Here is a 15,222-nt window from a genome sequence, read left to right as displayed (position 1 = left end):
TGCAGATACCCCAGCTGTGCTAACATATTATGTGGCTTCTAAAGCAAGGCTGTAAGATAGATTTTTATATTCATCATGTTTACCTCACAGCAAAGCAAACAATATCACTAGCTGTATGTGCCACAGAAAGAGTAGTCTATTTACCAGGATTGATTTGTCTGTTCAATATATTGGTTTTTTATTAGTTTAGTGTTGCTGCAGGTTTTTTTTTTTTCCTTTTTATACTTCAAATGCATGTGCTGTGTTGATTTTGGGGGTTTTTTGAAGTATTTGGTGCAGATAAGAACTTGTCTTACCTCAGTGGTTCAGTAGACTGTAACTAATTTATTGGCAAACACCACACACATTCTCCTGTGTAGGAAAGACCAGGAATGAAGGGCCAAGGAAAGATGAGATCAAATTGCAGAGAACACAACTGATCACAAGTTATTTCCCTTCTCTTGTCTAGTCAAGCAGTACACAAGGTAATTACATAAATACTCTGAATTTTGGAAATCTTTTGGGACATGAAACTTGAAGAAGTGGGTTTTAGACTGCGTATAATTTGCATACAATGCAGTCTTTGGCTTTAGCTGGCTGTTTCATTGAAGAAGCTTTCAAAATGGTAGGGTTGATCAAATTCTAAAAAGCAGTTTTAAAGAAAAGACAGAAGTAGAGTGTGGTAAAGCTTGAAAATGGTTACAATATTTCAAGATAAACTAAAATCTAATCATGTGGTTTGCTTCTTAATAGCAAGAAATATGAAGAGATTGACATATCTCTCTTTAAAAATTGAGGCAGACAAGATATAGCACAGAAAAGTGCATCCCTTGATCAAGCGTGTCCATTAGTGATGGATTTATTGTATTGTAAATGTCATTTACTTGCTGAGTTATATAAAAGAAATGCATGATTTTCAAATATCCATCTGTCCCGGATGATTGAGAAACAAGAATGAAGTTCCTCTGCAGGCTTGAACCAGTGCAGTGTTCATTGCTGATGCCTGGAGAGCCAGAGAAGCTGGCCTCAGCCACTTGGAACATGACGATTGATGATAGTTCTTGTTTCTTTCTGAGCTTTTTTCTGAAAAATAATAGAAGTTGGATTTTATCTATAGTAAAGTTATGGGTTATATATTGTAACTCTTTTAATTCAAAGTGAATGCTTGTCTTGTGGTTTAAGCCCAGTCAGCAGCCAAGCCCCAGGCAGCTGCTCCCCCTCTCCCCCACCAGTGGGGTCAGGGAGAGAACTGGATCAGTAAAAGTGAGAAAACACACAGGCTGAGCTAAAGACAGTTTAATACACAAAGCAAAAGCTGAGCACACAAGCAAAGGAAAACAAGGAATGCATTCACTGCTTCCCATGGGCAGGCAGCTGTTCAGCCATCTCCAGGAGAGCAGGGCCTCATTACAGTAACTTGGGAAGACAAACACCATTGTTCCAATTGTTCCTCCCCTTCCTTCTTCTTCCCCCTCCTTTACATGCTGACCACAATGTCACATGGTCTGGAATATCCCTGTGCTCAGTTTGGGTCACCTGCCCTGGCTGTGTCCCCTCCCAGCCTCCCACGCACCCCAACGGAAAAGCAGAAAAGGCCCTGGCTCTGTGCAACCCCTGCTCAGCAATAACAAAAACATCTCCCCATTATCAGCCCTGTGTTCAGCACAAACCCAAAACACATCCCCATGCCAGCCACTGGGAAGAAAATTAACTCCACCCCAGCCAAAACCAGCACAGCTTGTTTTTACCTGCTTATCTCTGCAGCTTAAAACTGAAGGACTTAAGTTTTGATTGTTTCAGTCCAAAAGAAACAGTTTTATCTATTTCTTTCTTCAGTTTATGTAGAACATTCATAAAATGGGCTTGTTCTTGGTAAAATTAAAAGCCTTGCTACTTCCTAGTCCACTGTGTAATAGTGCTACACAGGAAAAGAAAAATAATTTTTGGTTTTTGGAAGAAAATGAAGCTGGACAGAGGACATCTTAGAAATTCTTAAAAATTCCTAATGTCCATATGAATAAACATGAGTTCTGTTTTTAAGATCTCATTTAAACATATGCATAAAATGAAGGATATTCCTAGAGTGAAACAGAACGTGGAAGGAACAATGACTCAACTATAAAGGTCACAAGCTTCATTTAATGTTGAAATGCAGTGATGAGAACAAATCTTGTATTAAAGCTCTTGAGTGATGCTGTATTTTAAGCCTTTTCACCTTGAAGGGCACAGCTTCCCAGGAAAAAAGGATGAAGGAGGTTTTTGGGATGGGAAGAAGATGTTTGTTGTTACTGAACTATTAAGGGCTATGGAATAAAGTTCTTAGCAATTGTAGCAAAGCACTGACTGTGAGTGGGGTACTGGCTGAGACCAGCTACTGGGCAGGGCAGAAAAGGTGGTGCTGCTGAGGATCACAGGGCACAGGAGTGAAATCACCAGAGAAAACATCCAAGTGAGAGAGGTGTTGGTGTTCTGGATTGTGGCAGTATTGCTGCAAACTATTTCCTTCTCATGTCTGCTTTGTCTTTCTTCCATTTGGTTGCAAAAACTGCAGGAATAGTTTGCCAAGCACTTGACGGTGTATACATGTGGCATCAGTAGAATAATACTGTAGAAAGAGTTAGACCACATGGATCAGCATATGCTGCATGGCTAAGACATCAATACAACATTATTTTCAGGTGTTCAGTCTATTCTTTCTTTTAATTTTTATTAATCAATAAAGTTGCATGTCGACATTACTAAAAAAATGTCCTCTTTTGCTAGCCTCTTATTGCAGTGCACAGACTGTTAAAAAATTTCATCCTCACCCTCTTCATTTCTTTAACAAAGAGGGTAAGAAATACTCCAGGAGTCATGAAGACCTGAAATCTGGAGGCCCTTTTACATTTTACAGTCAGCTCAGCATAGAGATGATGCAATTGTCCATTTTGTTCTTAAAACTCATAATTTTTCCAGTTAAGCATTCATAAAATCCCTCTAAAAAAGAAAAGTTGTGGACAGTTGTCTAATTATGATATGTTTCTCTTTTTTCTCTTGCATCATAGTCTGAAAAGGTATTAGTTATTCAAAGTATTATGAAGCAATTTGCTATAGCTTAAGTCTGATTCTGACTAAACATTGTTTTCAAAATCTGATTGTATTGCTCCAAGCCACATAGCCCTGGGCAAATGTGGTACTCCTAATCACTTGGAGGAGGGAGAGAGGATAAAAAGATCCTGCATTTTGTGCCATCATTTCTGCAGTCCAGTTTTCAAAGAGATTTCCTGATATTTATCTTTTGCCTGGAAGAAAGAGTTGGAAAAATTTCCTACCTTCACCTTCTGCCCTTGTCAAATAGGGTAAGTAATGGCATCATCCTCATCATAGCATTGTAAACAAAACTGGAAATTTGAGAGAAATGAAAAGGACACCAGAAGGTGGCATTTGAACTAAGTACATAGCAGTAAATGTTTACAGAAATGAGCCACGATGATATTGATTAGATTGACCAGAATTCTGAGTATTTGGAGATTTCCCATAGCCTTCATCTGTTTAAACATTGTTCTGGGGTTGGCTGTGTCTCTAGAAGCCAGTTTCATGCACTTGTTTTTTAGAAATGCCTTGTTTTCCTGCTGCTTTACTCCTCCTGTGATACCTACAGCTGCTGGCACATCAGCTTCAGGAGCAAGTCACCTTGCTGATCCCCTTGTGCAGCAAGGCACCCTCCAGGTTGAGGAGCTGAAAAAGAATTATTTTCATTACATTTTTTAAGTGAAAAAAGGGTTTCACTTTCTAGACAATAAGTGTTGGCCTTCCTGTGCTACTTGACATCTCCTGAGACTTGATGTGGAGAGTGGCATCAGAAAAAGAAGGAAAACTAAAATTGATTGGGTCCTTAGTGTCTCTATTCTCAAGGCTAGATAAGGATCTAGACTTTATCTTGGAAAGATGGGTCAGAGTCTGATGGGCTTTGCTTACCTAGAACAGATTTTCTCCCTGGTGCTGCAGTAGAAGAACTGTACCCCAGGGCTTGGTGCTCTCCTTCTCTTCAGCCTCTTCTTGGGGGTTGGCTGTTATCATAGCAGCATTCTGAACAACTAAAATACAGTAAAATGTCAAATGGCTGGATTTAGCATGAAATTAGTCAACTGGCATACAGATTAGTTTGTTGGGTTTTTTTAATTGTGTGGTGTCTCATCGATGGTGTAGTAACCCATATGGTGTATTTGAGGGTAAATATAACTAACAGGTGCTTTTTTCTTGGCTTGGAGCTCTGAGTCACTGCAGTCTGTTTAAGAATGAATTGATGTGGGTGATACTCTACAGAAGTTCGTAGTTGAACTACCATGCTAAGTACATACTAATGACAATGTAGGCTGCAGTATGTAGAAATGTATTTATCTGTTGGGCAGAGAAAGAAGGAAGGCTATGGGTGTTTGAGAAGCTTGGTGGCAGACAGTTCTGCAGTCACTGGGTCAGCTGGTGGTTTATTCGATCACTCTTAAGTGCTTAACCTAAGCTGACTTACCTCGTGTGATGTACAGTATATGTCTTTCCTCAGTTTGTATCAAGAAGAGAGCCAGGATCAGTGCAGGCAGGTCTCTTGTGGTCTCTGGTTCTTTGGGGACCAAACAAATTGCACTGGGATGCAACAAAGAAGCCATTTAATTAGCAAGGAGCAAAACCACACCTGAAAAGATGCAGTGTGTGGGGAGATAATTGCTTTTATGCTTCTTTATGTTCTGTCCTTGATCAAGGCCAGGTTGGATGGGGCTTTGAGCAATCTGGTCTAGTAGGATGTGCCTATGGCAGGGGGGGTGAAACTGAGAAATCTTTAAGGTTCATTCCAACCCAAGCCATTCTGTGTTTCTGTGATTGCTTCAGCTTTCTTCTACTGAAAATGGTGATTGGTCTAGTTGTAATAAACTTGTAATAAATTCTTGATCTTCTGAGTTTAAAGTTTTTCTGTCATCTTTCGTGTGTTGTCTGTAAGGAGAGGATTTAAGAGGCTTTGGATCATACTTCTGTTTTATCAAGGGTCCTCTAACAGCTTTTCTGTTATTCTGCAGCAAGCAGCTGCAGATAGAGTTTTGTGTTCTTTTTATTGCACAGGTTGCTAGTGCCAACACGTTTTCATTTCTAGAGCATGGGAGAGACTGAAATACATCCCCTTAGGTAATGCAGCAGCTTCATTTACAATTTAGTTTAAGAATATTTCTTTTACTTGGAAGTGATTGTAATCTTAATGATAAGAGACTGTTTTGCTTGCTTCAAAACTAGCCCTAAGTTACAAAATCAAGGTCAGATTTCTTTGATATCAGTTTGTTCAGGTATTTATCTTAGACTTTCTATTTTAGATCTCATTAATTACTATCCAGATTACATGGTACTCTCCATAGCCGCATGGAGAGGTGCGCTGAGAGGTACAAAGAGAGTAAGTTTAGATCAGATATTAGGAAAAAATCTTTCCTGTGAAAGCATTGAGACACTGGAACAGGTTGTCGAGGGAAGTTGTGGACACCCCATCCCTGGAGGTATTCAAGGCCAGGTTGCATGTAGTTCCAGGCAACCTGGTCTAGTGGAAAGTGCCCCTGTCCATGGCAAGGGGGCTGGAACTAGGTGGTCTTCATGATCCTCTTTCAACCCAAACCATTCTATAAGTCTGTGATTGCTCTGCAGAGTTCTTGGGCATAAGTGGGGGCTTTGAGTGAAATGGATCTGTCAAGGCTTCTTTAGCACACTGTGACTGTTGAACTACAGACGGGACCAGGGGTAGTGTGACAGGACCAGGAATGGCAGGATGGGATGTGTAAAAGCTGAGTAAGAGTTGTATCTCAAGCAATCAGGAAGGAGATTGGTAGGTTTAAGAGCTGGTTCAATATTTCCCAAGCACTGAGTGCTAGTGAAGATGAGGACATTAGGACTGTTATTTTTTACAGTAATTTGTTCTGAGGCACTCAGTGTCTTTATTTTTACTTGCTTTCAGTCAGGCAGAGTATAGTTGTGAAACTGCTTGTTGCACAGGAATTCGAGGAGTACTGCACCTCTCCTCAGGAGGCATCATGTAACATAGATAAGGTACAGGCCATGTTCTGTCATTTCTTGTACTCTTAAATCTCCCTGGAGGTGAGAGAGTGAAGTTTGCAAGTTCTGGGCGACCAGTGGCAGACCTTGTAAGAGACTGAATCTAGCACAAGCACTCTGGCCAGCTCTCTGGGTAGTCTGCTTTCAGTGAAGGTATCTGAACTTCCCATAGTAAAGGAACTTGCTCAGTCTGGACCAGAAGCACATGAATGTGACAATTGCACTTGTAGAAGATCCAGACTCCAAGAGAGACATATCCAGCAGTAAGTTCTGGGAGAGCAGTGTCATTGGAAGATGGAGTGAGGAGCAGGGACAGAGGGTAAAGCAGTGCAAGTTGAAAGAGCAATTGTGACAGGATTGCATTACTTTGCATGAGTTTTAAATGATACATACACAGCAAGACCAAAGAGGATGGCAGAAGTATCGTTAGCTCCCCTTGCAAGCGAGAGATAATGTCACAACAGAACAATTTCATTTAAATGGGATGCTTAGATGGGTATCATACTGACATCCAAATTTGGGTATGTCTTTAAACAAGATATTCTGCAAGTAAACAGGTGAAACTCAGGATTGATTACGTTCCTTCTGTTAGGTAAATAACCAGGGAATCAGGTTATTTCAACTGAAAAGAAGTATTCTTCCTTCTTCCATAGGATTTGTTGTCTGAGGGCTTCCATGGCTTAGTAGCAGTTCCTGTGCCTTGTGAATGACCTTGTGAAGTGCTGGCTGCAGAGCATGGCAGTATGCAGCACTAGCCTGAAGTCACTGTCCTAGATAAATGCTTGTGCTGTGACAAAGTAGATGACATCCAAGAGGACAGGAAGAGCTATTGGGTCTTTTTGCCCAGGGAACTCTTGGAGCAATCATTTGAAAAATGAAGTAAAGTTGATGAACTAAGCCTTATCTTCCACTGTGTCTTTCTTGACCTCATAGATTCAAAGACCAGCAGAGATGGCCTTAGATGTTAGTGAATATTGTTAATTTTTAGACTCATTACTAGATAACAAGAGGTTGTTTTTATCTATTAATAGGAATCCATGATACAGAGGCTCGTGTAGATTAATGCAATTGGAACTTGAATGCTAAATTCTGTCAAACTCCTTCATTACAGCAGAACATTGAGCTGTTACCAAATTCACATCTCTACAAGCAGTTCCTCTCCTTTACTATGTGCCCTTCTTATTTTTGGACATGCCACTTTTCCACAAGCAATGGTCTCCTATCTCAGAAATGTCAGCTGTAAAATAGAATAAACTTGTTGGTGTTACTCCCCACTAAATTGTTTCACCTTGGCTAGCACAGGTAATTTGGGGGCTCAGAAGTGCTGCTACTTTACCATTCTCTCAGTGGGCTGAGTCAATATTAATGGCTGTGGTCTGTTGATATCCACTGAAAACTCAGTAAGTTCCGTACTGCAGAAGTTACATGTGCTAGTGATTGTCCTGTTCTGCCTTATCACATAGGACATAAGGAGTGAGTGGGAAAGGGATTTCTCTCAATGCTGATGACTAGCAGTTCTATTACAGGTATCTATTCCTGGCAAAACTGTTTCCTCTCCAAGAGCTACTTGGAATCTAAAAGAAAAATAACAAGTTGGATAAAGGATGGTGCAGGGCAGTGAGTAGTTTATCACATGTCAATCAACTTCATAGATGCTGTGAAATCTAGGAAACAGGTGAAGGAGGAAGTTGCCCTGCTTTTCTTTTAATTAAATTTCAAAAAAAGAAGAAATAAAATCCCACCCACAATGTTTTATTTGCCATTCCTCAGATATAGGTGGGAGTACAAAACACATTGGTATAAAAGTACTGCTCAATACTCATTTCTCCAAAGCTGCTTGTGGTCCTTGCACCTCATTTACACTTCAGTGTTATGTATTTTTTAGTGAGTAGAACATTTTTATATCTTTATATTTTTATATATATACGTAAGTATGTGTATAGCATAATGCTTGCTTGTTTATATAATCAAATTTCTTTTTATTTGTTTGGACTTTGTGATTCATAAGTGGCTTCTGACTAAGTTCATGCTGAAGACTCCAAAAAATAACAGATGTGGTTGTTGTCTTGTAGGATTAGATTACTTGCTCTTCGGAGGTGCCATCCCTGCAGTGTGTTTGTGGTACAAAGCTGTAAAGTCCTGGTAGTTCTCTGTACCAAAATTTATTCCAGGATGGTAGATATGAATTGATCTTGTTTAAGTTTGTTCTGTTTCCCCTAGGATATTTAAGGGGGCAGAAATCTACCATGGAGAGGTAGCACTTACTGTGTAATGGACTTTTGTGTTGTCATTATATGTCCAAATTGAGGCTGACTGTGAACATAAAAATATAACTTACAGAATTCTATTTTCCTGAAACTGCTGGTGACAAACACCATCAACAGCATGGTTTCTCACTTGGGTTGCACAAAGCATGCAATGGAGGGATTAAGCAATCTGTTAGTTTTACAAACATGCATTTTTAAACTTCAGAAGTTTTCTCTAACTTCGTGTCAAATTGTACTTATCTCTGTGTTTCTGGAGTTCTCATAAATGATCTATTCTGATTTTCCACAAGTTTTAAAAGTCACTGTAGGGGCTACTGAGCATGTAAGTAGCATTCCATCACTCTAAAATATACTGAGAGGAGTCATAGCAGGATGGAGGCTGTTTTGCCCAGGCACTGTGACAGCAAATGGCCCTTTCAAGCCAGATGGCTTGAATGTCATTGCTCATATCTGACGTAGGAACTCTCACAGTCCAACTTCAGCCTCAATTTGAGTCAGCAGGGTCGGCTTGTGACAAAATTGTTTGATGGAAGGTTTAGCAAAATATGATTTAGAAGCAATGCTGCATGTGGAGCTTAAAACAGACTTTTTTGTGCAAAAAGTTGTAGTGATTTTAAAGGCTTTGTTTTTTTGGTTTTTTTTTTAAGTGACAGCAGAAGTTCTGTCTTTATCCTTGTTTGAGAAGCTGGGTGTTTTTCCATTTGTGTGTGCTTTTGGTCTGCAGGAGCAGCTGTAGTAGGAATAATTTCTGCTTGCTCGAATGGAGGCCGCCATGGCCGGAGTGGGAGGTGTGAAGTCTTATGGGATGGAACCCTTTGAGAGTCAGACAACTGTGTTGAGGGAATCATTACTTATTTTATTTATTCTGAAGTTCTCAAAAGAGAATTCTGAAGCAAATCCACTTTTCTAAAATCATTTTTTTTCAGACATTATTTAATAGAGAGTTTTAGGGAGTTGCCAGTCTTGAACTAGTTACTGAAGAAAAGCAGATTATGCAACTTTCACATTGGCAGTTTTATTGCCAGCTACAACTCCAGCCCCCCACCAGATGACTGATCTTGCAACCTTATTAAGACCTCTCACGGTCTTTCCTTTTACTTTGTATAATTTATAGGCATGTTTTCGAAGGGAAACACTTATGTTTTCTATACCTTCAAGTGCATTCCTGTCTTCTGCAATAAGGCACCCAATTTGTGAAGTAAAATGACAATGAATAACCCCCTTTTTTTTTATGTGCAAGTAGGATAGTGACTATTTATGTCGTGTCACTGTTTCGGAAACACCCATTGCAGTTACTCATACATATTTCCCTAAGGAGTGAAAAAACCATTTAAAAAATAAAGAAGCATGCACCAAACTGGATCTAGAAAGCTGGCAGGAAATCCAACCCTATGGGAGAAAATAATGGTCTGTGGAAAAAGCTTTTTTCTGTATTATGTGTCCTTTTTATAAAGATGTAATTCTTTTAGATTCTTAATACATCATTTTTTTTTCTTTTAAAAGTGGGTCATAATTCATAAAAGACAGAAGAAGCCCTAGAAGCTCCTAAGGCATTGTGGTTTATATGGTACATATGTGGTTTATATGGACTGAAGTAGTTATCTGATTGTGGTTTGACTTTGCTTTTTTTCCAGACAGTATTTGGAAAATCCTTTTTCTCATTTATCTGTGGAGAAATGACCATGCACCTAAACACTGCTAGTTCCTCTTCTATTTTTTTTAATGTCCATAAAATGCTGAGATTAAGTTAGTTTTCTTCATAGCACCCTATATGATTGCTGTGTTTTAGAATTGTGACCAGGGTCAAGGAGGAAGGAGTGAGCAGCGCTGTCATGCTGAGCTGCTTGCAGGGCTTAATGCACAACAAATGCTTCCTGTCTGATTTGTCCTCTGTGCATAGATATTGGAGGAATGGGGTCAATGAGTGTGCCTGTGTATTTAATTTCCTTGTTTTATGGAATATTTTTCCATGCCAGCAAATATGGGATATATTTAGTGTGTAGAAGGGAACTACAGATAAATGCATTATAGTGCAAATTGTGCCTAGCAGTTATAATGAGGCTAAATGTAATCCTAATAAATGTTAGGATCCTAATGTTATCCTAAATGTTATCCTAATAAAGGATAAGTCAGTTCTGACAGCAGCAAAACAAACAAATTTCTCTCAGAAGTGTTATACTTCAGTCAAAGAATTGGCAAAGTGGAAGCTCATCACTATTTTATAGATAATGGAAGTTGAATGAACGGTTATTTAATTCCACACAAACCAGGGGAATAAGAAATTCCTGTCTGATTGAGACTGATGATCCAGGGTGGTGAGTGAGCGTGGCAGTGTGCAAACCTGGCTGCTTTCTATGCTGCCTTCCCTTTGGACTCTTGCAGCATCTACAGCTGTTTAATTCAAATTTTCAGAGGGTTTCTCAGAACCCTTTTACAGACCCCCTATGGACATGTCATCCAGCACAGTAAACAGTGAGTTTCCATTGGGTTTATCCGTGGCTTCCATGATATTTTAAACTTCAGTTGTATACCCCTCAGCCATTGTATCTCCAAACTGCAGGGTCTTGGAGATGAAAGATGAGTGGCCTTTCTGGTCTTTCATCCCAAGATACCTTTCTACCTTCTCCTTGATTTTGGTTACCCTACTCTGCACTTTCTCTGACTCCTTTGGAGATGTGGAGACCAGAACTAAATATTACTGAATACGTGAATGCATCAAATTTTATGTAGTCAAAATTATGCTGCCTTTAAGCATCCTTCCTGATGATGCTGATTGTTTTGTTGGCTTTTATAGCTGCCTCCGCACTCAGAGCAGGAATTAGATGTGAGCTGAGAGCTCAGCAGTGTTCTGACAGTCTAGTGGCAAAGCCTTCCTTTTGATTTCTAGGGTAAGTGTGAGATGATGCTCTCTTCAAAAGTCCTCTCAGGGCTTTATTTAGATCCATGACCGCCTTCGACTTTCTTGCAAAATATGCCTTGTCACATGCCCTTAAACTTCCCTTTTCCAACACTGACTTTTGAGTTCCTGAAAAAATGATGATGGAAGAACAGAATAATCTAACACTTCTGCATGTTGTATGTCCTCCCTGTTTAAACTATAACAAACAGAGAACTCAGAATGTTTCTCGAATAAACTCCTTATTTTGAATTGGAGCCAGTCTGACTCCCACTGTTACCATGTTCACCTAGAAATATTATACACTGAATTTTTCTTAATTTCTGAAGGTTTTTTTATGTGGAATGATGTGAGGAAAATAGTGTGATGTAGTAGGAAGTATTATGTGGTTTAATTGAAGAGGGACATGAGTCAGCATTGTACCCTTGTTGCAGTAAAGGCAGAGTGCACAATGGGTGGATGCCCTAGAAAGAGCTTAGCTGTTAGGAGCTCTGTGTGCTTTTTCCTCCCACACTACCCCAACACAGGAGAGATGTTCACAGATGCAAGGACCTAGCAAAGACCTGCTAGGGAAGCTGGGTTTGGCTGGAAAAAAAGTCTAATGGGGAATCTAATTGCACCTTTTCACCCTAAAAAAGTGAAGTTGCAGAGCAAATGGAAATAAAATCTTCTGAGGGGTGCAGACTGAGAGAACAAGATGCAATATGAGAAACTTTTACTGAAGTATGAGGGAAAAAACCTTCACTGGGTCAAGCAACTGGAACAGGTTGTCCTGAGAAACTGGACAGAGGGGTGTGACTGGACAAGCCTCTGAGAAACTCCACCTCACTGTGAACCTGCCTTCAGCAGGTTTGGATGGATGACATCCTTCTGATCTCAAAACTTTGTTTGATTCCGAGACATTGCTAAAATGTGTGTTGTTTTCTGCAGATTTCTGAATGATCTAACATTTGTCCTGCTTACAAATAAACAATTTTAGCAGGATATCTGAACCTTCAGCAGCATTTCCCTGTCATACTCTTGGACAGTAGTATTGGAAAAAGTTGTGACTGTGTGTTTTGGAGTGCTTTTATGGGTGGTGCTGTAGTACTCTGGAGACTTCACACTCAGACACTTCAAAGCCTTTCTGTGTTCCAAAATCACCCACCCTTGTTCTAACCCCACCAGCCTCACTGATCACTGAAAATGCTGAGCAGTTTTCAAAATGCCAGCCCTGCTTCTCAGTGAGAACTTCAAATCTCTTGGTGTGGGGAGAAGTTTGGTAAAATTGTTTTAAACAAGGATGCAGGAGATGCCAGTGGCCGTGGCAGTTCTCTTCAGCGCCAGCACTGCCTCCCCAGGCAGCTCTGCCTGTGTCCATGCAGCTGATCTCCTTTCTGCCTGCTGTCCCCAGTGCCACCAGTGTCACCTCCCAGCGGTAAATAAGCCGTTGCAGCAGAGGGAGGAGCTTGGTGGGAGTGAGCTGGGGGGACAGGGGTGTGTGTGGAGGGCAGGGATGGTGTGTGGCTGGTGGCTGCCATAAATGAGTGTGGGTACAGCACTCTTTGCCAGCTGAGGCTGGTTTCTAGCCAGCTGGTTTCTTCTGAGGTTTCTAGTAACCACTGAGACCCTGCAGAGGTCTGAGCCAGAGCAGCCTCAGAAACACCCCCTGTCCAACAGTGGGACCAAGGATGCCATGCTATGGGCTGTGGCACTGTCTGCCTCCATGTCACCTTCTCCTTCATAAAATGCTCTGTCAGTGCCCGTTGCACATCAGTTTGAACTACAGCTCAAACTACATTCAGGTCAACATGTCCTGCATGGGTATTTGGTCTTTGGGAATTCTTTGGGCACTCGGTCATTTCCAGAACCAGCTCACCAAGGTAAGTGTGGACAACAGCTGGTGATGTTCTCCAGCAGTCAGTAGCTTTAGTAGAATGTGTTCATTGAACCCCTCAACAGACTTCTCCATACTTGTTCAACATACATTTAGTACCAACTCTTAGTGCATTAAAATACTGATGTAAATAAATTAAGGATCATCAATTGATATGGTCTGCTGTTTCTGTGTGTGTGTATATAGGATGACAAAGAAGCCAACAGACTCCTGCCAAACAAAGGAGACCATGGACTCGGAAATGAGAAATTCAAACCTGTGGTACCTTGGCCTCATGTTGAAGGTGTGGAAGTGGACTTGGAATCCATTCGAAGGAAAAATAAGGCCAAAAATGAACTAAATCAGCATGGTGTTGATAACAAGCAGCAAAACATCCTCCAGAGGCAGTATCTCACATTCAAACCTCAGACATTTGCATACCCAGACCCTGTGTTACGACCTGGAGTCCTTGGTAATTTTGAACCCAAAGAGCCTGAGCCTCATGGAGTTGTTGGTGGCCCTGGAGAGGAGGCGAAGCCATATGTCTTAGGGCCAGATTACAAAGAATCTGTTCAAGCTAGCATTAAGGAGTTTGGGTTTAATATGGTGGCAAGCGATATGATCTCGCTAGACCGGAGCGTTAATGACCTGCGTCAAGAAGAGTAAGTAAACCTTTTGTTTTCTTCCAGTCCTGTGCTGTACTATGCCATGTTTCCATATATTCTTCTTAATGCTGTTGCAATGATTCCTTCCATGAATACTGAAATTGTAGTGATTTATCTCTGGAGTCATCTGTTCTAGTGTCAAATTGCATGTATTTGTATGTTCCATGTCTAGCCAGTCTTCATTGTCATATCTTTTCTTAATGCATAACTTCTTAAGATTTATCTTCAAGAAGGAAGGATTATCTTTATTAGACATCCTTCTGCTAGCTAGTTTATTCAGTTTTGATTTACCCTGGTGCCTTTAGAATGGAGCATAAATAGATAACAGAAAGAAATACTGTTCTCTTTAAAGCACTGCCTATTTACCTGCAGTAACAGAAGTGTGGATCTGCCATAGTGATGGTTGGAGTAGTCTTCCAACAGTTTCTCACAGCATTTGCCCTAAAGAGGAAAGCAGTCTTAGAAAAAACATTTATTTACATGCTGAAAGGGTGTCTAATTTGTTGTGGGAAAATTCTGGAAAATTGCTAGCATTTGCTCAAGAGTTACTAACAGGTCTACACAGTCTAATCTGACTTTTGATATATGTTGAAGGCAATTTTGCTCTCATGTTAATCTGCATTTGGTATAATTTTCCTTGTTAAATATCAGTTAGGGATGGGTTTCTGAGCAAACTGATTTAATGGCAGGGTATTTTTTAGTCTGTTTTTTGGTTGGGGTTTTGTGGGCAGTGTATGAAGTTAGATATGATGTTAAGTACTTTGCACTTTTCACTTCTCCCTCATCCCCAGCAGTGGAGCTATGCTGATCCCTGGACTGGGTGCCAATCTCCGGGCTGTATGTTTCCAGCTGTGGTAAATAATCTGTTGGTGGTTCATTGACTGGTTACTGGGGCTCTACTCTGGGCTTTATGATGGATGTTGTTTTCTTTTTGCTGGGTAGGAGAGAACTGGCCAGCTGTGGGTCTGACTCATACCCATGCACGTGCAGCTGCTTGAATTTGCTATGTGGTGTGCACTCCCTGAAAGCACATGAAGCACATGAGCCCAGCATTTCATTTTCTTTTGTGCTGTGTTCCTCAGGTGACTAGTTGACTAAAGGTTTCCACTTCCTGGCAACCAGAGAAGAGGACCATGCCTGTCTGCTGTTGGTGGCAAGGAAGTGCCAGCTGTCCTGGGGGTCCACTTTGCTTTTTTTTCTTTGCTGTGCTCAGAAGTTGGTCCTTCGTACTAAAGAGATTTTTCTGAAAGGGATGTTCTGGGTAACCTGTGTAGGTCAGCATTTTCTTTTTGGGAGGTTATTCCTTAGACACTGATGCTTCTGCTGAAGCATTTCTTTGCTCTGTAAGGACAGCAAATCAGAGGTGGCAACGGGACACACGCAGGTGGGACTGGACTGGCTCTGCCCTGGCGAGTTCTGGCAGCAGAACTCAAGTACTCCTTCCCCTTCATTTTTAGGTGAAGGGCAGCAGATGGCCTGTGGTATCTCTAAAATAGT

The 15,222-nt window shown here is 40.8% G+C and overlaps 1 protein-coding gene across 1 annotated transcript in view; it reads left to right on the top strand.

The window, feature by feature from the left end:
• The first annotated feature begins 12,995 nt into the window (after positions 1-12,995).
• GALNT7 (polypeptide N-acetylgalactosaminyltransferase 7) overlaps positions 12,996-15,222 on the top strand; it is a 37,984-nt gene continuing 35,757 nt past the window's right edge. Inside the window, exons 1-2 of the mRNA XM_031066716.1 lie at positions 12,996-13,067; positions 13,268-13,722. Coding sequence (XP_030922576.1) covers positions 12,996-13,067; positions 13,268-13,722 — 527 coding nt within the window. The remainder of the gene's footprint in view (positions 13,068-13,267; positions 13,723-15,222) is intronic.

Source organism: Geospiza fortis, unplaced genomic scaffold (genome assembly GCF_000277835.1).
Source record: "Geospiza fortis unplaced genomic scaffold, GeoFor_1.0 scaffold40, whole genome shotgun sequence".
Taxonomy (NCBI): domain Eukaryota; kingdom Metazoa; phylum Chordata; class Aves; order Passeriformes; family Thraupidae; genus Geospiza; species Geospiza fortis.
Note: the sequence above shows the minus strand (reverse complement) of the source record. Positions and strands in the feature narration are given on the sequence as shown.